The sequence below is a fragment of the Panthera onca genome, chromosome D2 (assembly GCF_046562875.1).
Source record: "Panthera onca isolate mPanOnc1 chromosome D2, mPanOnc1 haplotype 2, whole genome shotgun sequence".
NCBI classification, from domain to species: domain Eukaryota; kingdom Metazoa; phylum Chordata; class Mammalia; order Carnivora; family Felidae; genus Panthera; species Panthera onca.
This window is the reverse complement of record NC_138349.1, coordinates 18320252-18343997: the sequence shown is the minus strand read 5'-3', so window position 1 is coordinate 18343997 and position 23746 is coordinate 18320252. Positions and strand designations below refer to the sequence as shown.

At 39.6% G+C, this 23746-nt stretch overlaps 2 protein-coding genes across 13 annotated transcripts in view; one reads left to right on the top strand and one right to left on the bottom strand.

Moving 5' to 3' along the window:
* Nucleotides 1-719: 719 nt before the first annotated feature.
* ZDHHC6 (zDHHC palmitoyltransferase 6) lies at nucleotides 720-18245 on the bottom strand. Of its 4 annotated transcripts, none has more exons than XM_060641492.3 (11): nucleotides 18008-18245; nucleotides 16293-16773; nucleotides 14453-14544; nucleotides 12844-13003; nucleotides 10953-11114; nucleotides 9267-9320; nucleotides 4596-4763; nucleotides 3552-3593; nucleotides 2726-2871; nucleotides 2590-2636; nucleotides 722-1348 (listed from the first exon to the last, which is right to left on the bottom strand). In XM_060641492.3, exons 2-11 carry the CDS (start codon nucleotides 16557-16559, stop codon nucleotides 1245-1247), a joined length of 1242 nt encoding a protein of 413 aa, XP_060497475.1. In that variant the 5' UTR covers nucleotides 16560-16773; nucleotides 18008-18245; the 3' UTR covers nucleotides 722-1244. The 4 variants fall into 4 exon arrangements, with proteins under 4 accessions (XP_060497478.1, XP_060497475.1, XP_060497476.1 ...); XM_060641493.3 differs by having other exon boundaries at nucleotides 18070-18245; XM_060641494.3 differs by having other exon boundaries at nucleotides 18114-18243.
* A 165-nt stretch (nucleotides 18246-18410) lies between these two features.
* VTI1A (vesicle transport through interaction with t-SNAREs 1A) overlaps nucleotides 18411-23746 on the top strand; it is a 348742-nt gene continuing 343406 nt past the window's right edge. For all 9 annotated transcript variants that reach the window (XM_060641500.3, XM_060641506.3, XM_060641499.3 and 6 more), the window contains exon 1: nucleotides 18411-18761. In XM_060641500.3, the coding sequence (XP_060497483.2) occupies nucleotides 18668-18761 (94 nt within the window). In that variant the 5' untranslated portion in view covers nucleotides 18411-18667. The remainder of the gene's footprint in view (nucleotides 18762-23746) is intronic.

Below are 23746 nucleotides of genomic sequence, written 5' to 3'. Positions count from 1 at the left end.
GAATTAACTTACAGGTCCCTCCATGGCCTGGCTCCTATCACCTCCTTGACCTCTTCTCCTACTCCCAACTCACTGATTCCAACTAAACCACACTGGCTGCCTTCCCATTCCTCAAACATGCCAGGCACATCCCCGCCTGTTGTTCTGGCTATTCCCTCTGCTTGAAACGCAAGCTGCTCCCAGAGGCACATGATTGTCCCCTCAACTGCTTCGGGTCCCTTCCATCAGACCATCTTACCCGCTTTCTTCATAATCAATGGCTCCATGTGATGCAGGTTTTGCTTCTCTGTCCACCTCCCCACCTATCACTAGAATGGGACAGAGTCATGTTTTATTCACTGCCAAGTGCCCTTTCCCAAGTGCTGTTACATGCCTGATCCCCCGCCCAGAGCTCAAATTCCCTGCCTTGGAAATAATTAGTATCAGAGTAGGTGACTTCTATAATTCTACTTGTGTTAGACAAGCCCAACTTTAAGCATCCAAATCCACCAGCTTAGGTCCTACCAGTCACATAAGCTTCCGGCTTCGATAGATTCAAGCACACATGAGCAGCTGGAGCTCACTAGGTTGAAAGTTTCCTAGAATGCTGTGATCTCAATATGCCATTAATAGGGTTCGCTTAATGAATGAGCAGCTCAAACGTGCAAATTTTTCACATGGTTGTAAAGAAGTTTTTCCATAAAGAACTAAGACAAACCTTTTTAGTCAGCCAAAAGAAACTAGTAAAAACTAGATTTATACAGAACATCCATTGATCTTTATTTGATTTGACAAAATCTGCATTATTAAAAGACAGGTAATAAAATTTAAGCTTATATTGAATCTTACATATTATGTTCTATAGTATCTAGAATATCACATAAGAAATGTCAACTGAGGGGCAAACAGGATAAAAGCATCACATGCAGATGCTCCTGGCAAAGGGGGAACTGTATCTGCAGGTGAGGTCCGTAGTGTGCAGCGCATAAAAAAAGTCCTAGAGAAAATGCAACTGACTTACTTGGGTGAAGTGTTTTTCCTTTTGGGGAGAGGAAGAGGTGGCAAAAGGGGTAAGAATTCAAAGGCATATGCAGAATGGCTTCTCCATTTCAAAATGTAATAAAAATATTTAGATTATGGCACTAGGGCACCTTTGAGGAAAAGAACACCTTAACCAGAGTAGGCTCATTGCATAATTCTTTAGTAATCTGTACAGTTTTCAAGTAATGGAGAGGACTTAAAGAATAATTTTAGTATAACCGTAGCTATCTATTTTTCTTCTCGCCCTCTGGGGCTTGATCTGTTTCAGCATCACAGGGACACTTCTCCACACAGTTTCTAGGGAACCAGCCTCGTATCCTTGAAACACCTGAGGAAGAAAATAAAATTGAGGTGAAATAGATCCACGGCAATGATATTGCTGAGTCCCATAAGTCCTATTACTCCAAATCAATAAGCTTTTAGTTATGCGTTACTTTTTTCGCCCTTTACCATCTTTTATAAGCATAATTTGAGGGAAAAAATGGTTTTTAAATGCTTCTAACAAGCTAGAAAATCACTATTTCTCAAATTCTGTTACCTGGGAGAGGTGCTAATGTGGTTTAGGACAACCCCTAAGGGGAGTCGGGGCGGAATGTCCCAGTTTGGGCATTCATTTACACATGTGTGATTGTGGGGTTTTTGGCACACTGTCATACTTTATCTGTTTCAGGGAACTATGTCCCTGGAGCTTCTGTGAATTTCCTTTCTAGGTTTTTTCCTAACATGTAAATTTTTATATCAAGGCTGCCCAAGAAGTCATATGGGGTTAATTAACAGTTAACCCAGTGTTTTTAAGAAAGCATCCAGGATTAATCTTTACTTAAAAAGAAAACAATTCTAGGGGCACCTGGGTGGCTCAGTCGGTTGAGTCCGACTTTGGCCCAGGTCACACATGATCTTACGGTTCGTGAGCTCGAGCCCCGCATCGGGCTTGCTGCTGTCAGCACAGAGCTTGCTTCAGATCCTCTGTCCCCCTCACGCTGCCCCTCCCCTGCTTACGCTGTCTCAAAAATAAATAAAAAAACATTAAAAAAAATAAAAAGGAACAATTCTAAAACTTAAATAAAATCAGAGACACGGAAAATTTCAATCCATCAGTTTCCATTAATACTTAATAGGAATATTCATTCACAGTGGGGAGTGTGTGGCACAGGCATCTGGGACACAGGCCACTTGGCTTGGAGCCCTGGCTCTAATCTGTTTTTAGGGCGGCCTTGGGCAACGTGTTCAGTCTCACTGCATTTTGGCTCCCTCGCCAATGACAGGTAAATGCTAGTACCTCCCTCAGAGGGCTGCTGGGGACTTGGATACCACACATGAAGCAAGTGGCACTTCCACAAGTACCTGTCACACAGGTGACAATGAGCTCCAATATTGGCAACCATTAAAAAGACCTGAAAAATAGAAGTGCTGTACAGAAATAACATAAGAAGCCTCTTCTGTTGCTTGAGGATGTGTCTGTTATGTGCCCTGATGCATGTGACAAGTGACTGTTAGGGGTTATTCTTGTTAAATATGGAATCATTACTAGCAGTCTTTTCTATTAAACGCCCCCTTCCATTTCCATACCTTCTACAAAGGAATCATCGAGAATTTTATCTCCATACAACCAGTATCTGAAATATTTAAGAGATTAAAATTAATCTTTTTAGGAGAGATGCTAACTTTGTCATTAAAGAAGAAATTCACTACTTTTATCACTTACCGTAACCCTCTTGTGGCCAAAATGAATTCCCCTCTCTGTAGCCTTATTCGAGGCTCTTCAGTGCAGGGACTCGTGAAAAAGGTTTTGATTCCCTTATTCAAAGGACAGCAGGCACCACTGTAATCTTCTATTACTCTATACCGAACCTGGCGTCAGTAATGAGAAGAACAATCTAACATTTACCCCTGAATTTCTGTAAGTTTGAATTTAAATTGTTAAAGGTGGACCCAAAGTATCAGGTGACAAGTCTTTCCCTCCCAGTTCCTTTATAGGAGGCAACTGACGTTTCTAGTTCTCCAGGCTTTTCTTACCCTTCATTTCAAGCACTTAGCTAAGAATTAAATTCTAGAACAGTGCTGGCCAATAGAACTTTCTGCAGTGACGGAAATGCTCTATATTTGTGGTATCCAATGTGCTAGCCCCTAGACACGTGTAGCTACTGAGCACTTCTAATGTGGCTAGTTCAACCAAGGAACTGAATATTTTATTTGATTTTATTTAATTTAAATAGCCACATGTGGCTAGTGGCGGTGATATTATACAGCAGAAGTGTAAGGATGGGTTTCACACTAACGAGCTAGACTGAGGATAATTATTTTTCTGTTGGCAATGTAAATTGACTACATTCCCTCCAAATGGCCAGTCCAAACTATGTAAGTGAAAGCAAAAGTGAACTGTATCAAATTTCAACAATTATGTTAGGAAATATTATTTAATAAAAGCCAACAGTTGCCTTCTACTCAAAGGCAATTTGAAAAACTATACAGAAGTGTAGAGCGTGACAACAAGGAGAAAGAAACTAGTATCATTGCAAAAAATTACTTACACTTCTGACTCTCTTATCTGCTTTTTGTTTCAACTGTTCAATCTGGAGATACAGAAAGAAAAAACACGATCTCAGGGTTGAAAAACAGCCTTTTGCCATCTACTGCATCAGAGTGACATGACAAACTCCTGATTTTCGAGCACTTCACAGTGCTGACAATTCAAAGGCCACATGTTTCTCATAGCGAGGAAAGAGGGCCCTACGACCGCGAGCAGGAGCTGACGGGCTCTTTTCTCAGTATCCTCTACAATCTTCATCTGTGTCTACTACTCACTGACTATTCCTTACAGCCCAGGGATCAGGGAGATGCGCTCTCTGTCCTCCTGGGGCTTCTAGGCTAGTCCCGGAGGTGAGGATGATACACAGACTCATAGATCCTTTAGAGACAAGGCAGACAGACTGCGAGATTCATCCATGAGTCTCGACTAAAAGTCATCATGACGACTCACTTTTCTTGACTTATTTAGCAACAATTTCATAAATGGTACTATATGAGACACAGTAGGGGAAATCGAGGTAGCTCATGGCCTCTGTGCCAGAATCTTGTCAAATTACAGGTCTAAGATCTAAGAAATAAATAAAATGTTAGACTTCACAAGCACCATACAAGAGTAGATGGTTAAGTGTCGAATTCCGATGAGGTGGGGCTGAAACTCACCTTAATATTATTTCTGATAGGGAAGTCATGTTAGAGAGAAAAAACAGTATGGACAGAATTAGGTGGCAGGAACGCACAAGGAGTTCACCGAGGAAGCCGGGTTGACTGGACACGGTGATTCCCATTAGGAAGTAGTTGGGAGGGCAGTTGTAGGCCAGATTTTATAGGACTGAGTGAACGGATCAGGACTTTATCTCACACATATGCAGAATTAAAGAGAGATTTAAATTAACAGAAAGACATGATACAAGGAGTGATTTAGGACTGTTACCTTAGTGCCTTACTGAAAAAAAAAATCATTATTTTACTACAAAACGTCATTTGAGTTAAGAGGAACTAGAGGAAGAAAATGAGACAGAAAGGAAAGATTGAACAGAAATACTCACTGTTAAGTCGTACTGGTGACAGCCTTCTCTTATCGGCCACGCGAGCCCATCTCCTTCAGGGACCCCTGACCACGTAAATACCTGTTTAAAGTTCTTCCATCTACTTCCCATATCGTAGGGAAAAACAAAGACTTCATCTAGTTGGTAATACTGAATTCGATCTTTAGCCTGTGGGGAACAGAGATGTTAAAGTGGCAAATGCCTCTGCCTTCACTGGCTTTAAGAAACATACTGTTGGCAGTATTGACAGTAATATACGTTTCTTCCCACATCTGTATCACTCCTAGAAAAGCTTCCTCCTTGTTGTAATGTTAGGGTACACAGAAGACACAGACAAATTTATCTGAAGAGGACCTTGCTACCCAGCACCAACCTCGTAGATCATTCAGGAAATGTCTTACAGGGCTTATTTCAGAACAAGTATTCAAAAATGCTTATTAAAAGAGTTAACAGCTTTACTCCACATATAAAAAATCCTCATTGCTCCTGGTTGTTTAGCAAAGCAAAAGGATCCAGGTGTAAAGAAGGGCTGTTGATAAAAAGATTTAAGAAACAGCAGGAGTTTATGTAGGATAGAAGAACTCTTGCGTGGGGTGCTCTACAATGTAATGGTGCATCCTGGGTGGCAGCGACACCTGTGGGAATGGCCAGGGCAGGTGCACCAGGGGAGTCACCGTTCTCTGACTTTTTTTTTTTAATTAGCAGATATGTGCAGATCTTCTCTCATTTTTTATACCACCACACATGTATATACATTCACTTATATATGCATTTATACATACATTTTATGCATATACCTAAATATTCAGGTTGCATAAATTAATTGTTTAAATTTAATTGTTAGCTTTAACAGAAGGACATAAACTGGCTTAGAATTTCTTAAGTTCCACTGACACCTAGTGGTACAAAGATACATTATTTATTCCTATAATAAGCGTACAAACCCAGTTGAAATTTGTATAAATTCTAGTTGTGGTGATTTCGATAAATTTTCTATGAACTTAATATAATCATTTATTTGTATTTTTTACTTGGCAACAGAGTGCAGTTTTAAAATACATTCTAGGGGCACCTGGGTGGCTCAGTCGGTTGAGCGTCTGACTTTGGCTCAGGTCATGATCTCATGGTTCCTGAGTTCCAGCCCCACATCGGGCTTGCTCGCTGCTGTCAGCACAGAGCCCACTTTGGATCCCACCCCCTCTCTCTGCCCCTCCCACGCTAACGTTCTCTCAAAAATAAACATTTAAAGAAATATTACAAATACAATAACTTCTAAATTTAGCATGGTATTCTATAAAGAGCCTTGGCCATTCAAAAAAAATTATTAATATAATCAGGATATATTATGCTAACTAGAAATGGTACCTTGAAATATTTTATTATCACAGGACAGTATTTTAGGGAAAACTTCTCGCAATTACTTATAAAGTAATATTGATGTTAATTCAATAAAAGAATTAAATTCAATTAAAAGAACTGTCAAGCTATATGTATGTATGAATCTACTGAACTATATAAATCCCCACCCAAAAAGTAAAGGATAATTTATTTTCTCTTTTTATAAAGCTTCAGAGTCTTCACAACGGATAAGAGTCTCAAAGAACAGATTTCGGCTCTTAACAAACAAAGCGTGGTTAAGGATGAGTGTAGTTTATTTATTTATTTATTTATTTTCCAGAATTGAAAACATTTTACTTACTTTCTACAAAGCATCTCATGAAAAGCCACTATACGCATCTATGATCATACAGTTTAATTTTATGAAGTTCAGAAGTTCAAGTTCTTCAAAGTTATGAAGTTCAATTTTATGAAGTTCAGTAGGGCTTTGTAAGTTCAGAGTAAAAGCTTTAAATGCAAACAGCTGTAGATAATTCTCAACTTCTTAGTTCTGTGATAAATCCATTCACTGGGATTCATGCCTTTATATAAAATGTCCATAAGTGGATTTTTCAGAAGTATACAAATCGCTTTATATAGGAAATCCTATGTACAGATCAACTATTTGACTAGACTTTGTATATAGACTATATTTCACATCTATTCTTTTTTCTATTCTCAGGATGAGTGTCGTTTAAACATGACTGAGGCATGGTCTCTGCCTAAGAGAAGCACTCGGTGAAGTTGGGGGGATTCTAGCAATACTGGGTTAAAAGGTAGAGGTATGTGATAGATGCTATGGGAAAGGCAAACAAGGTACTTAAACTAGTGTAGGGAGAGTCAAGGAAGGTTCTTAGGAAGAAATGGCACCTAAGCTAAATCTTGAGGGACAAGAAATCAGGCAAAAAAGAGGGAGCAAGAGTGTCCTAGGCAGAGGGAATGACATGTGGAAAGATATAGAAGCACAGGATGTACAAAATATAAGTTGTGGTTTCTGGTATTAGTTGGTATCGAGAGTGCAATGGGGTGGGGAGGGGTGGGAACTGCGGTAGAAGAAACAGGTAAGGGGAAGACATGAACGGTTTGATTATGTATAAGCTAAGGAGCTTGGACTTAAACCTGTCTATCCGCAGTTCTCAAAGTATGCTTTGCGCACCTCTTCGAGTCCCCAAGAGCTTTTCTTGGGGTCCAACAAAGTCAAGCAACTTTCATCATAATACTAAGATGTCATTTGCTTTTTTCATTGTGTTGACATTTGCAATAGTGGGTAAAATTGCCAGTACCTTGAGCAGGAATCAAGACAGTGGCCCCCTCTGTATTAGTGATTATCATATTCTTCACTGGTACATACTCATAGTTAAAAAAAAAAAAAAAAAAAACCAAACAAAAGTTTTACATAAGAATGCCCCTGATGAAGCAATAAAAATTATTTTTTTTTATTAAATCTCAACCTCAAGTAGATGTCCTATGAATATTCTGTGTGACAAGATGGAAAGTGCACATAAAGCATTCCGATGTGTTTGTCTCAAGGAGAACATCTGTTTGAGTTGGGACTAACAAAAGCTGTGGAGCCAGCTTCTTTCACACAACGCTATTTTTACTTGACAGAATGAATAATGAAACACAGTAAGGTTACTGAAATGTCAGTACCTGGCAGAAATTTTCTCAAAAATGAACAAACTCAAGCTGTTACTTCAATGTAAACAACTGAAAAAATGAAGGCTTTCAAGTGAAAATTAGAATTTTGGAAAATCTGTATCCACCACTATGAGCTTGAAAGCTTTCCAGAATTTAAAGATCTTCCCCCATAAACTTGGTAGTGATGTGAATGAATGTGTCACCATTTGGAAAATCTTCATAACTCTGTGAAATTGTATTTTCCAAATGGCCAAAACCTGGTGCTATAAAATCTTGTATGGGTAAAAGGTCCATTCACAGAGCAAGATGTACTGATGCATTTAAATGTAAAAAAATACAAAGTTTACTGATGTACCTTCACATCTCCCATGCAACTAACCTTTCAGGAACTATCACCTGTCAAGTTTCAATGTAGTATCCAAGAATATCCACAGTTATCCAAAAAGCCTATTAAAATACTCTATCCTCTTCTATCTACTTATCTGTGTCAGGCTGGAATTTCTTCATATACTTCAATCAAAGCAACATATCTCAACAGACTGAATATGGGAGATGTGAGAATCAAACTGTCTTCTGTTAAGTCAGATATTAAAGAGATTTATAAAAATATAAAACAATGCCACTCTTCTCCCTAGTTTTCACTTTGGAAAATATACTAAGTTTTAAAAATATGCGATTTTTATTAACATATAATGGCTTTATTATTGTTATTTTTAAATGAAATAATAAATCTTCACAATTTTTCACACAAAATATGGCAATCATCGATATTACACAGACTAACCAAAGTTCTTTAGGGCCCTTAACAATTTTCAGGATGTAAAAGGGTCCTGAGACCGAAACATCTGAGGGCTGCTGCTATAAATTCAAGTCCACAAACTGGCTGCCAGGGGCTAAATGTGTCCCATTGGTGTGTTTTATTTGGCCCACAAAGTGTGTTTGTTTTTAATGAGAATTTCTTGCTAATATTTAAAAATAGAAAAGAGATGTCACAGAAATCCAGATCTCTTGCTTTTCTTGAAAAACAACGAGATGATCTCAGGATACTGGCTGAGTATCCCCTGAGGCAACATTCAGCTTCATCTGTTAGGTAGCTCTGTACACAGGCCAGTTCCTGCCATCTGGGTTATCTACCGGCTGGCCCTGCAGGCATTTGGGTCTGTAACCCCTGCTCCAGTGATGGTGAGGCTCTGAGCAGCTTTAAGCAGGGAGCGGAGTAGTCAGACTGACTTTTTACAACAGAATCACAATGGAAACGTTGTGAGGTCTGTGGCAAGCTATGCTATAATCCAGGTTTATAAGGTTTTTTTAGTCTTAAAGCACTAAAAAAAACACCTTAATGGCACCTCGGTAGGACAGAAGTTCCTTTCCAAACGGTCTGCCTTCTCCCCTAACCTGAGAAAGAATGGCCAAATGGTTTAATGTGTGGTTTAGACTTCTTCACCAACTCCAGGGTGAACGAGAAGCAGATTTCTGTGGGAGTTATGTCAAATAAAGAATAAATCAAAATGTTTCCTATATTTACCTTTTATGTGGCATGCAAATGACTTAAGGAAGCCATCTGGCAGTCAAGTTTTTACTTCCGGGCATTTATTAGTTAATCTGGCCTATGAACTAATCCTTATTGATGTTGAGGAAACAATTATTAAAATTTACCTTTTCTTCAATCCATGATTCAATAGAAGTTTTGTTTCTGAGAATTATTTTCATCTGAAAATTAAATAATGAACAGTAAAATTTTATGATGAAACTTTGGTCCATTTAAGATTATCATCTTCATAGTAACCTTAGGAGATAGTTTTTGTTGCTCCGTTCCATTGATGAAGATACCAGGATAACAGAGGTTAAGCAAGACACTCTGCGCTCCATCTGACTCTAAAGTTCTTGTTCTTAAGCACTGCACCACAACGCCTCTCCATAAAATGATTACGGCAATCCATAATCAAATCTGAATCTACTATTTTGATAAAAATTCATGTTTTAAGTACTATCTTCTGATCAAGGTTTCCAAAGTATTAATAAAATATGGATATAATCTACTTAATCAGTACTTGTGTATTTTGTTACTAAAATCTATCACTATTTTTAATTAACCTTAAATTTATGATTATTTATTACATGAAAGTGACTCCTATCATCCCAACATGACCAGATATTCTGCTTACCTTAAAAACCCAATATATTCAGTCTTGATTCTATTAACTGACCCTCCTAGCTAGGACTAATTCCACTGATGTGGGTTTTTACACCACAGGTTTTTAGTTTATTTTTAATATGATTCTTAATGAGAGGCACCGGGGAAATTTTTTCAAAGAATTTGATCCCAGGCTAATAGAATATATGAAGTACAACCAAAATCGGCGTATTTTAAAACTATGCGTGTAAACGGGTTGGGCGATGCATCACAGCCCTCAGGTCCAGCATTTCGGCATTTCCTCGAAGTCTGGCTGGGTCCGTACAGACACACCCGTGGGCAAGGAGTCCCCTTTGTGTTCCTAGGCTAGGGCCTAGCACAACACCTGGCCTACAGCAGGCCTTCGATTAATGAATAAACTGACTCGGTGAAAGGAATGAATCATAACCACTTTGTGATCTCTTCAGGGCCACATCCTCCTCCTCTGTGTTCTCGCAGCACTTTGTACATAAATCTATGACACTCACACCACCCAGTATTAGTTGCATGTTTACTACTAATTGTGAACTTCCCTAGGGGCAGGACGCTTTTCATTTTCATTACTGTACTCTCAGAAATTAGCAGAGTAATTCATCAGAGTAGGCATTCAATAGCATCCAAATCAGGGGGTTGTTACTGAGATTAAATGAGTTAATATATGTGATGTCCTTAAGACAGTGTCTTGCACATAATAAGTGTGCAATAAACGCTGGCTATATTATGATGATGATTAAATATATGCTGTTATAAAATAGTATTACCAATTATGTTTACTGAATACATGCGTGAGTGATCTTGGGTTAAGTCACTTTCTGTGATTTGATTACTCTTCTGTACGGAAGGGAAAATACTCCTCTTCAACTCTTTCTGGGGGGGTTGATGTGAAGATCAAGAGAGACCATAAATGGGAGAAGAGTTTTCTCAATTATAAAGCGATACAGGACTCCCAAGTTAACATTCTAAAAATTAAGTAAGTTACCTAGAAATGCTGGCAAAGTTACTTCAAAATTATCTGACTAGTCCAGAGGTTAAATTAGTTACCTAGATGGAATACATTACAATAATGTCCACTTCACGCTGCATTCTTAAATGCAGCCTTTATCTCTTTCTCATTACAGGCAGCCCCGATAAGTTGACAACTTTTAGCTAGAGGTAACCAAGGAACTTACCTGGATAAAAAACAACATCCCAACAGCTATGGTTGTTCCTAAAGCTAATCCCAATGCAAACAGGGTGGCCGCGAATGCTGCTAATCCAAAGGGAATAAGTGGAAGAGGATCTCTGCGGGCTGCACTCATATCAATCTTTACCGTGTTCCACCCAAAGGAGAGCTACAAAGAAAAACACACACTTGAAATATTCAGTTGTCATAAAGGGTCAGACGCTACTGGAACATTTAAAGCCACTTGATCAGAAAAGATCAACAAATGATAACCTAAAGCGGTGGCTAAAAGCAAACGAATTTCCAATTTGTTTCTAATTACTACTGTGGCCTCAACTCATATTGATATGCGCAATATCGTTCTTAGTTATTTTCAAATGTCACTTTTTTTGTTTTTAATTATTTCCTCGAAAGCGCAGGGCACAGCCCACTAACATTACTATGTATGAACAGCACTAGTCATCAGTCTAAATTGTGACTGTGGCGTCCATCTTCTCCTGGCTTTTCAATATTTACAGGAACCTTACACAGAAAGAAGATAGCCGAGGATTCAGTTGTTTCTTCCCTCATGTTCCACAACCAGAGGTTAAAAACAGGCAAAATGCAGGCCAAATATGGCCTGCAGATGCCTATTGCCTGGCCTGCAAGATGTTTTAAAATATTCAGCCAGGTGCCAACATTTAAAAATCAGGAGACACTAAACAAAAAAATGCAGATTTTCTAATTTTTCCTGAAAGACTGGAAGATCTAGTATTATTGGACTAGATTTCCAACATTAAAAAGAGGCTGAAGTTGAATATGGGTTGTCCCATCTGTGAAGGGCAAGTGTTCTCGGTGCCACAGTCCCATTAGACCTATGAATCTCATTTACTTTCAGGCTTCTTTAGGGACTTAAATTTGTGACCCTTGAACTTTATCTCATGACTACCTGCCCATAAATCAACCAAAGCTTTTACATATTTTAGGACATGTGCCTGCTTCATGAGGCACCTTCCAAGGCACTGGAACAAAAGAACTACACCTTGCCACACGAATCAAATGGAAACAAAATATTAGTGTTGTCTTTTTCTTCCTGTTCCTTTTCTTCTAATTATTCTTACCACAGCTATAAAGTGTGAGATCAAATAAATTATATATACACAGTAATAAAATATTATCAACTTCGACTACAGTTAGTAAGTTTCCAAAACAAAATAATTTTTCCTCATTTTAAAAATTAAATTTTAGGGGGCGCCTGGGTGGCGCAGTCGGTTAAGCGTCCGACTTCAGCCAGGTCACGATCTCGCGGTCCGTGAGTTCGAGCCCCGCGTCAGGCTCTGGGCTGATGGCTCGGAGCCTGGAGCCTGTTTCCGATTCTGTGTCTCCCTCTCTCTCTGCCCCTCCCCCGTTCATGCTCTGTCTCTCTCTGTCCCAAAAATAAATACAAAACGTTGAAAAAAAAAATTTTTAAAAAAAAATTAAAAAAAAAAAAAAAAAAAAATTAAATTTTAGTACTTTTTTTTAAATATGAAATTTATTGTCAAATTGGTTTCCATACAACACCCAGTGCTCATCCCAAAAGGTGCCCTCCTCAATACCCATCACCCACCCTGTCCTCCCTCCCACCCCCCATCAAACTCTCAGTTTGTTCTCAGTTTTTAAGAGTCTCTTATGCTTTGGCTCTCTCCCTCTCTAACCTCTTTTTGTTTTTTATTTTCCCTTCCCCTCCCCCATGGACTTCTGTTAATTTTAAAAATTAAATTTTAGTACTTTTTTTTTTTAAAGAAATTCATACACAGGTAAAGCAAAATTGTTTCCCGACCTAAATCATAGAAATCTTATTTCCCAATGGGACTCCTGAAATAATAACTGCCATTTAATCTGGCATAAGTGATTTTATAACAAACGTTGTCACTTACCCGATTATAAAGCTGGGTATACATAGTCATAACAAAAATGAAGGCAGCATGAATACAACCCAGCGGTGCTAAAAGGAGAAACAGTGTGAACGAAGCATGATTTTGGAAACCACAACAGTTGTTGATCCAAGGACAGTGATGGTCCATCTTCAGCACACATCTAACAAGAAAAATTTACGTAACACATGAGGCAAAAAATCCAATCTACTTTAAATCACTTTGGTCTTCAGAAGATCAAGCAAATAGGAATCCAGCATGTCTATGAGTCACAGAGGAATTATACTCTATGGAACAGAGAGTAAAGTCTTTACGAGTTTTTAAACAACTTTGACCAGTGACTTCTTTCAATTTCTGAACAGCACAAGAAAAGGCAGGCTTTGTAACAGCTTCTGAGGAAAAGACGTCTGCTACAAGGGAGTTTGCTTAAAGAATTCAGGAGTCCTGCTAAGAGGTTCATCATAGAGAAATAAGCATGGGTTCCAGATTTACCTCTAGCTCTGAAATGCAGTGACTGAAGCGGAGTACAACAGAGACCACAAAATCTCCACTGGGGTGGATGGGACCCAGCAGACCTAGAACGAACTAACTTCCTTCCTTCCTTCCTTCCTTCCACATCCTTCAGATGTGGAATCTCTGAGCTAAGCATACTAACTATGGAATATAAGGTGTGGTATAACAAGCAAAGTCTTACTGAGCTTCCTTCCCTTGTTGCTAGAAGAAAATTTCCCGGCCTCATACCAAACGTTTATTTGCTACAAACGTTCTCCTAAACCTCAACACTCTTATCACAAATTTCTAATTAGTGGAATAGCTGTTTATTTAAAAAGGTGCCAGGGGCACCTGGGTGGCACAGTCGGTCGAGTGTCTGACTCCTGATTTCAGCTCAGCTTATGGTCCCAGGGTCTTGGGATTGAGCCTTGTATTAGGCTCCGCACTGAGCATTAAGCTGCTTAAGGTTTTCTCACCCTCCCTTTGCCCCTTTCCCCCACTTGCTCTCTCTTTAAAATAAAAATTAAGAAATTAAATTAAAAAAATAAAAAGGTACCAGTTTATTTCATATTTTTTATAGTGATTCAGTTTTCTTTCCATTGCTTTTTTTTTTATATTAAACACTTGTGATAATACGCACCTGAATTCATTTATTAGATATAGATAAAGTGTAAATGTTAGCCAACCAAAATAATGGAAAAAGCAGGTCTCCTTTATAGTTTAGACTCAGAACAATTTTAAAGCTAGTTAAGATGACAGAAGACAAGCATGATTAATCCTGACCTATAGAAACAACTTGGAGGCATAACTTTTCACTCTTGGCAGGATAAGAAGCAAAGTAAACGTGTATTTTTCCAAATAAGTAAGTAAGTAAGTAAATAAATAAATAAATAAAAGCTTTTCACTTATAACAAAAAAGAGTGAGGATTATTTACTTATTATCAGAATTGATAACTTAAGACTACAATGGAGATATGGACAGAAGTATTTTGACAGTGTTTTTTATAAAGAAGCCACCTTGCAGAGAATAAGACTAGGACTGATGTGACAGAAAGAACAACAACAGGAGACCAGTCACCACGTTGATCAGTCCCCAGTGAGTAGCAAAGACATACAGTACCTGTTACACTTTCTGCAGTGATGTGACCGTGGAGCCTTGTATGCTTGGCAGACTTTACAATACTGGAGGTACATGCTATCCTGAGAATTTTCCTTGATAGCAAAATACAAACAAAAATCCATCAGATATCTGATCCTAAGTAATAAGTTAAGCCTTATGAAAATGCTTTCGTAGGGTTTGATTTTATGGGGGATGGGGATAAGGATGGAATCTGAACTTGCTTATTTCCTGCCCTTTTATCTGAGCAGAAATACTTTTAAATAATGAATTACTGGTAACAGCAGCATCACTATTCCAATTACCCAGAAGTCACTTTTCATTTCTCTTCCCCATGCTCCACCTAAACCCATCGTCACTGATTGTAGCTGGTTTTACTTTTCCAAAATCTTTGTAGGAGTTCAGAAAAAAGGTAGCTGTCAACTTGGCAGGTATCTTGAAGTGGATATTCAAACATCAGAGCTGATACTCTTTAGGAAATCTGGTTCCCCACCCCTCCTTGCACTATTTCAATCATTTCTAACTACTGTCCTGTACTATAGCTTCTCTCCAATGCAAACTAGTGTCAGAATAATATTCCTACAACATGACTCTGATTATGTCAGAGCTTCACTTGAAAACCTCTAATACCTTCCTATAGTCTAAAAATCCCTCATGTGTTTAAGGCCCTCCAGAATCTGCCTTTGTTTCAGCCTTATTTGCAGTACATAACCTGTCCGTTATTTCAGACTATATGCCTGAAATGCCTTCTTTCCCATTTATGGAAATTTACACTCCCCTTTCAGGTCCACAGCTAAAAACGCTCACTTCCTTCTAGCTTCAACAGCACTCATCACATTCTTTTCCATAGTGTAATTACTTACACAAGTTACCTTGGTTTCTCTCCTCAATTATAAGATTTTTCAGAACATGAATTCATCTTACTCATCGTTGTACTCACTTTAAACAGAACACTAGTGTTTCTCCAACATAATGCACCTAAGAATCATCTGGGGATTTTGTTAAATGCTGATTCTGATTCGTAGGTCTGGAGTGGAGCCCAAGATTTTTCATTTCTAATAAGCTACCAGGTGGTGCCCATCAGCAAGGAATATGGAAATTCATGAGTATAAACTTGCTACAATTTTTAAAAAGCCATAAATTGATTCATACTGTTACTTCCTAATGTTATGATTTTAACATTGATTTGAAAACTACGATTTAAGTCACCAATTTCGAAAGACTTGTTCTCAGTTCTGAGGGCTGTTAACGTATTACATAAAAAAAGATCCTAGGGACGCCTGCGTGGCGTCTGACTTCGGCTGAGGACGTGATCTCGCAGTTTGTGAGTTCGAGTCCCACATCAGGCTCTGTGCTGATGGCTCAGAGCCTGGCGCCCGCTTCGGATTCTGTATCTCCCTCTCTCTCTGCCCCTCCCCCACCCAGGCTCTCTTTCTTTCTCAAAAGCAAATGAACATTTAAAAAAATTAAGAAAAAAAAAGATCCTAGCCAAACTGCATTGTGAAATTGTAAGATCCTAGCCAAATTGCATTGTGAAATTGTATGCAGTGGTTCTTAAATTTAGGACTATGGACTCACCAGCCCCTCCATTTTTCTTTTTCTTTCCTTTTAATGAAGTACAAGTATTCAACAAAATCTCTCTGGGAAGTACTGATTTAGATGAATATTTTCAAGTAGATACAAATTAAATTCTTTGACTTTAAATGATCAGTAATTAGAATATGCTTAGTCTCTACCAACGCAAAAAGTATGTTGTATTTGATATTATTGGTTAGCAGGTAAATCATAAACTAAATATATGATTATCATTAGAGTTCCTTATCTTAAGGGATCTTTTTCTTACCGGTTTCCACCCCAAAGGGACAAAGCCAGGACCAATAAACATGGCATTGAAGTAATTATAAAGAATCATGACAGTCCAATTTATCAACATGATGAAATTCACGCTTCCTCCAGTAGTATGTAAAGGCCAATACCACAACACAGAGTCAATCATGGCCATCGTAGAACATATTGCTATAACACCAAGGGCTATGATGGGACCCCAGTGACACAGTCTCTTTAATTCTTGGAGATTTTCAAACTTGATAACTGAGCAGAATGCACCCATTTTGGTGAGGAAGAATGCCTTCCTACTTTTAGAAAATCACAGATTTCCTTTTTCTGTGCACACATTTCCATGTGCCACAAGTCCATGAGTGTTCCTTAATTGTCATGCCTTCAAGTTGTGGGATGTTAACGCAGATTATGACATTTTCACTGTTACACACTCAGAGCTCTTTATCTTAACTAGAAGAATCCAGTATCTTGGCTTGAAACCCCATCTAGAGAAAACAAAATGAGAAAGTTCAGTGAAAAAATTTTATTATATACCATATTTAACTCCAATAACCACTTAAACAAAAGCATCTCACATGTGCTATGGAATGAGTACCTTATCAAATGGCAAAAGAAACTGCCAGTAAAACCTTGGTTTCCGAGCATAATTCCTTCCGGAAACATGCTTGCAATCCAAAGCACTGGTACATCAAAATGAATTTCAAGAACCATTGACTCAGTTGTGACCATGTGGCATTCCACATCACCTACTACTCCTATTGCAAGACATTGCTCATTTACCGAGTCAAAATGTATTGGAAATGTTTGCCCCTCTTGCGGAACATTTGCAGAACAAGTTACTCCCAATCCAAGGTTTTGCTGTATTTTTATCTGATCCAAAATAGGGCTCAAGTCTGAACTGCGAGTAAACTGGATACATGATTCTAAAATAGTTGTTTTTATTTCTTTGTTTCCAACCTGACAGGTAACTGTGATTGTCTTTAGTGGGTGGTTGGAGGAGACCGAGAATTTTAGAGCTGGAGCAGGGCTTTAAAGGTTGACTGAATCCGGAAATTGGTTTGGAAAGGCTAAGCGATTGCACAAAGTTCACAAGTAACAGCTGAACCTAGACTAGAAACCAAACCACCTAATTCCTTTCACAGAGCTCTAAACTGCCTCTTGCCGAGTCTCGAAGTGTCAAGTATGAGCCCGGCAGGGTCTACACATTTGCCTGCGGTTGCCCCCAAACCCCAACATAAGGATCCATTTGGGCCAAAGGTAAAGAGACGAGCGAGTGAAAGCAAAGCCAGAGTGAAAGGAGGGGAGGGGCGGACCGGGGAGACAGAGGTGTGTGCGAAGTCGTGACTGGAGGCACACAAGAGAAGGAACACGGATTAAAGTATTTGAGAAAAAAAGATGAGGAAGTGCCTCTGGAGCGAGGGGCAGGGAAGGCGGGCCGGCGAGGGCCGGAAGATCGGTGGAAGGGTATTTCCGACCAGACTGCAGTGAGTCAAGGGAAGAGCTGAGTTACAGGGTAATAAAGACTTTCACGCAACAGATGCCATCGCCTTGTGCCTCAGTTTCCCGCCCGTGTCTGGAGCAGAGCGCTTAGAAATCCTCACTCGGGGGAGGACCATGCTGGCAAGCGTGGCTGGTTGCAACATTCTGGAGATTCTGGGTTCACTCGGATGGGGTGAAGACGGCCAGAATCATAGTTACATCCCTCGCCTTGACTCCCACCTCAGTTTGGTCCTTGGTGCCCGCTCCTCGGCCATCGCATTTCCGGGGCGGCCTGGGCTCACCCGGAACAGGTTTTCTCCTCCACGGATAACTCCATCATGGGTACCTCAGTCCAGCGCAAGCAGAAAGCAAATCCCGGTTGCAAGAAGCTGGAGTGCGGGACCTGCCCCCACCAGTCTGCCTCTCCGCCAGCGCTCTCGCCGCTGCTCTGCTGCTCCCGCCCGGTGCGCGGTCTCCGTGACAGCCACTTCCGGCAGGTTCGCTGCATCAGACTTCCCTCGGGAAGCAGGTTCCTGGGACCTAGAGCTTGGGGAGCCAGAGCCGCTTTCCAGAAAGTGGAGGGGCCAAAAATGCTTCCAGTGATCCATGAGAACGCGCAGATTTTCGGAGGCTTTGGGGGGCACTAATAGAAGTGCTTTTCCTTAGCGAATTTTTTTAAATCTTGAAGTCCGAGCGGGCAATTAAAAACGCATGCAGGCCAATTTCCGGAGGACTGAGATTGCGACGAACAACCAGGAAGCGGCCCGGCTGGGAGCTGTCCCCGGTTCTCCGCTCTGCTGTCGAGGCCGCCTCCGGGGTCCTTAACACCGTGTTCCTCTGTCCCGCGTGGCCTCTGCCACGACCTGGGCCTCGGCCCGGGCCGATCACTCCGGAGCCGCCATGTCATCCGATTTCGAAGGCTACGAGCAGGACTTCGCGGTGCTCACGGCAGAGATCACCAGCAAGATTGCGAGGGTCCCCCGACTCCCTCCTGGTGAGAGCCCTGACCCCGGCCGCGCGGGGGTGGCCCCGAGGGCGCCGAGGCTCGCGGGCTGTGGAGCGTCTCTGAGGCGCTAGGTGGTTCAGGGGCCCTTCCGGGGCGAAGCAGTCTGACCTGCTTGAGGGTAAAGGCAGAATCCAGGCTGGGTTGTGGAGTGCCGCGAAAAGAGCCTTCGGTATTTGAGCCTTCTGGGCTGGAATCTGGACTTCGCCGCCTTGTTACTTGTACAACCTTGGGAACGTTTCTCTGAGTCTTCGTTTTTTGTTCTGTTTTGTTTTGTTTCATTTGTAAAATAGAGATGTGAGTATTACAAGAGAATGAATGAACGTACCTAGATCATAGGTCTGCAATATGCACTACCGTTGTTTTGTTAGTAATAATACTATTACGTTCGGCCAAGTAGGATTAAGAGCTATGGTGCCTGGATTCAAAACCCCACTCTGTCACTTAAGAGTCGTGGCACTTAAAAAGTTTCTTAAACCTCTCTCAACTTTCCTTCTTGGTAAAATGGTGAGAACTGTACATGTCAATAGAGTTGTTGTGGAGATTAAGTGATTTAACATAGGGAAAGCCCTTTTTTGGTGTTAGCTGCTATAATCGTATTTTTCATACCCCCAACCCCATTTCTTATTTCTCATCCTTCTTGGAAGACTGCAACCCACTTTTATGTAAAACTTGGTACAGGATAATTTTTCTCACTTTTCGGATTCCACATATCCCATCGAGAAGTGTTCTTGTTCTTGTTTTAGAAGTTTTAGCATATCTTACTTGCCATGCTAATCTGTCAACTCTGAATGTGGGAGCTATGTTTGATTTCCTTAGCATTTACTTAGAAAGGGCTCAGAAAGACGTTTAAGTAAATAAACAGTTGAATATAAATATATTTGTTTTTTTTTTTTTTTATTCTGAGACATTGTTTTAGGATTTATCTTTCTCTAAGTACATATTTAATTTGAGTAGTTAGTTGCAGGTAAGATTGTTAGTTGTGGCTTAGTTTTGCCGGGGAAACTGAACTGTCATCTGCACTTGACCCTACCTTGGCTCTGGGGTATAGTGTGCAGAAAAAAGGGTGCTCACTGATCTGTGAACTAGTGGGCAGCTTCCCTATTCCCACCTTGTTAGTCAGTCCTTGATGCCAGAATAATTTCTGCTGGACCTAAGTTGTCGTTCTTCTTTCCCTTTCCCTACTTCCCCCAAACTTGTGTGTTTATAAATAATGTTCTTCCTTTATTTCTTCGTTTTTCTTTCCCCTCCCCTGACCCATTTTCTATTAATAGGGACATTTGCTTGAGACCAGGATCTCTGAACTGACACCCCACTCATCCCCTGAAGTCCCAGTTAGTTCTGGAGAGGTGGATGATGTCTTAAAGAGGTTTATGAGCCCAAGTGAGGGAACAAGAAGAGAGAATCAAGGTAGCGTACCACCGAGCTCTGCTGCCTCAGAGATTTTCGTGGAGAGAGTGGCTGATGGCCTCATCACTTCATGATACATCACCTCGCCTCTTCTCTTCAGTTCCGCTTTTCTCCACTGCCCAAGACCATCTTGATTTTTGTTGTGGGTGTTGCTGGAGGCGACTTCCTTTGATTTGAGTTCCAGAGTCGCAGAGTATCAGGACTTGTGGTTTCAGTTGGATTTTTGTTCATTTTTGATTGCAACAGTTTTAACAAAGAAGCATTTTCTGTTTGGGTGAATAGCTTTTGTGTTAAGAAGGTGTTTTATAAAGTAACAAAGTCATACATGGGTGCAAAGTTGTAAAAGCTGTTTCCAAGAAAACAGTTTTTGTTACAGTTTTCTTCTTCCTTGTCTTTATGTTTTAATGTAATGATTCTTACCATTTTGAAGGAAACCTTTGATTTAGGTACCTTAAAAATAAAGCCTTGACTCACCTTACGTATAGTATGGCATAAGGCCCAAACATAGCAGTTACATTGGAACTGAAAAAGGACCGTAGAGCTGGCACTGGAGAAATGCTTACTGACTTGACTAATTGAATAATAGTAATTCTTAAAAATATAGTAGTTTTCCTCTTAATAGTTACTTATGCTTGCTCTCTTTATCATCTGTTTCTAATTGATAAATAGAAAAAATGAAAAAATATATCCAGTGCAGTTATGAATTTCAGATATGTCTCTGGACCATCAGTGTGTACAGCCATGAGAAAAACAGTATAATTAAAAGTAATTACAGTCCCTCCCCATCAGAACATCATTAGTGGTTGACTTAGAGGAGATGAACTATAATTTACTTGAGTTAAAAAGTTTACAATTGGAACACACTTTACAGCCAAAGCAGTTTATTTCCCCAACTTATTAACTTATTTAAATGGAAGTAGAGTGAATAGAATTGATTGCCATGAACTTCAACCTGTGCTGTGCATACACAATGTATTAAAGTGTTACTTCCAGAGAGAATAGAAAAGATGGAGTACTTTAAAACTTTATTTTATAAAAGAAATTTGATTACTCTGTGGTATGTTCTAAACAATAAAGAGACTTTGTTCCTAGACTGAAGTGTTTGAATTTAAATAATTTTGGTACTTGGACTAATGAAACAGATCAGTCCCTCTCTTGGTAATATTCTTATGGCACTGTATTTGGAATTTAATTTTAATGATTAGTGTTCGGTGGTAAAGTCAGGAAAATGGATGGGTAGAAACATACCTAATACTAATTGGGAAGTTCCTTTCCTTCTGGTGATGAATCCTAAGTGGGAGGATGCTTTGCAGGTACAAAGTTGCCATTACATCAGGGAGGCTTCCTCAAGAATCTTAAATAAAATGTTCTTTTGCAATTATATGCTTACTTCACCATTTGCAGAGAGATAAATGATCTTCTGTGAATCCTACCACTTTGTGAGATTCACACATGGCACCTGTTCTGCTACTCGCGAGATGTTCAATCTTGAGCAAATTGCTTGGTCCCTTTAAGCCTGTTTCCTCCATCTTTAAATTGGCGAGAGGAGGTAATTGCTTCAACCTTACTTACAGTGTGGTAAAAATCAAATGAAAGAAAGTCTGGAACACAGTAGCACATTTTGTTTTCACCAGAAAAAGTGCGTGATAAATGAGCTATTAGCGATGTTATTAACACTGCTGAAGAACAGCTGGCAGGGTTAGACAGGACCCAGCTTCTCAGACTTTGTGGTATTAATTAAACTCTTCAAGGAAACCTCAACTCTTGCTTCCTTTTCTGCCTAGACTAGAGTTAGGTGAATCTCTCTTGAAGAATGCCTACATTTGAAAGGATGTGAATGATCACGGTCTTTTGGATGTGAAATGGAAATTGCGCTTTGAACTCGTGAAATCTAGAAGGGAGGCAGGGGAAAGAAGGGAAAGTGATGGGACAAGACAGGCATCCTTTCTGGAAGAAAATTCTCAAGTCTTGCTCATTAGTTATGCCACTCCTTGGAGGCTTTTGGAAACCATCTAGGCATAGCTGTGAATGGAAGAAGCCATAAATGTTCCATGAGTCTCTCTTGCCTTTGTAAGTTGTAGTGTTTGTAGGAAGGAGAATTCAGAAAAGTTTGCTTTTATTTATGAATACTGTGGTTTGCTTAAAATACATGTGGCTCTGGAGCTGTAATGTCCACATGTAGCTACTGGACACTTGAAATGTGGCTGCAGAGTGAAATGATAATATTTTGAATATATTGGGCTAAATATTACTAAAACTAAATATATACATGTATTACAACTAATTTTACTTGTTTCTCTTTACTTTTTAAGATGTGGATACTAGAAAATATAAAATTTCATGTGCGATTTGCACGCATTACATTTCTGTTGTTCTAGAGAGTTAGAGTTGAAGAGATAGTTCCAGTTCTAGTTCAGGAACCCGGGTGCACAGTAAATTGAAATAGCTATACTCTAATCCCATACCCGCACTCTAATCCCAGAGGGACCTCTCGCCCTTCAACAATTCAGTTAACCTGAGTAAACTCTTCATTGATTTTTTTAAAATAACTTTTAATTTTAGAACACATTTAGATTTATAGAAAAAAATCACAAAGATAATATAGAGAACCCTATGTATCTCATGCTCAGTTTTCTTTATTAACATCTTATGTTAATATGATACATTTGTTGTTGCAGCCAGTGAACCCATTGATACATTACAATTAAATGAAGTCCATGCAGTACTTTGTTCAGATTCCCTTTTGCTTTGTGTATTCGTTTGTTTTACCTGATGTCCTTTTACTATTATAGGATCCAATCGAGGATACTACAAGACATTTATTAATCGTGGCTTCTTATGTTCTTCTTAGCTGTGACAATTTTCTCAGGCTTTTCTCTAGACTTCAGTTTGGAGGAGTCCTGGTAGGACATTTTCCAGAATGATCCTCAGTTGGGATTAGCCTGATGCCTTTCTCGTGATCAGACTGGAGTTACAGGTTTGGGGGAAGAAGAGTACAGAAATAAAGCATGATTTTCATCACATTCCATCGAGAATATATACTGTAACTTAATTTATCACTACTGATGCTAACTTTGATCACCTGGCTGAGGTAGTGTTTGTCAGGTTTCTCCACTGTAAAGTTACTCTTTCTCCTCTTTTCCATATTCTTTGGAAGGAAACCATATGCATAGCCCACACTTCAGGAGTTGGGCATCAGACTCCACCTCCTTGAAGGCTTAGCATCTGTGTTAATCATTTGGGATTCTCTGCAGGGGAGATTTTGTCTGTTCTTCTCCATTTGCTTATTCCATCATTTATATCCACGGATTCATGCTTTTATTTTTTTCTTCTCTTGTATTCCAACACTATTTTGTTGCTCACGTTGTTCCAGCTTTGACCATGGGAAGCCCCTTCAGCTGGCTTCTGTGTACTCTTCATATACCCCTATTATTGCAGGTTTGGTTTTTGGTTTTTCCTTTTTAGCACTGTCTTACTCTCCAGGGTACTCCAACATCATCTTGTGCTTTTCCCATACCAGTCCTAGATCAGCCATTTCTACAAGGAGTGCAACTTCCTTTTATTGA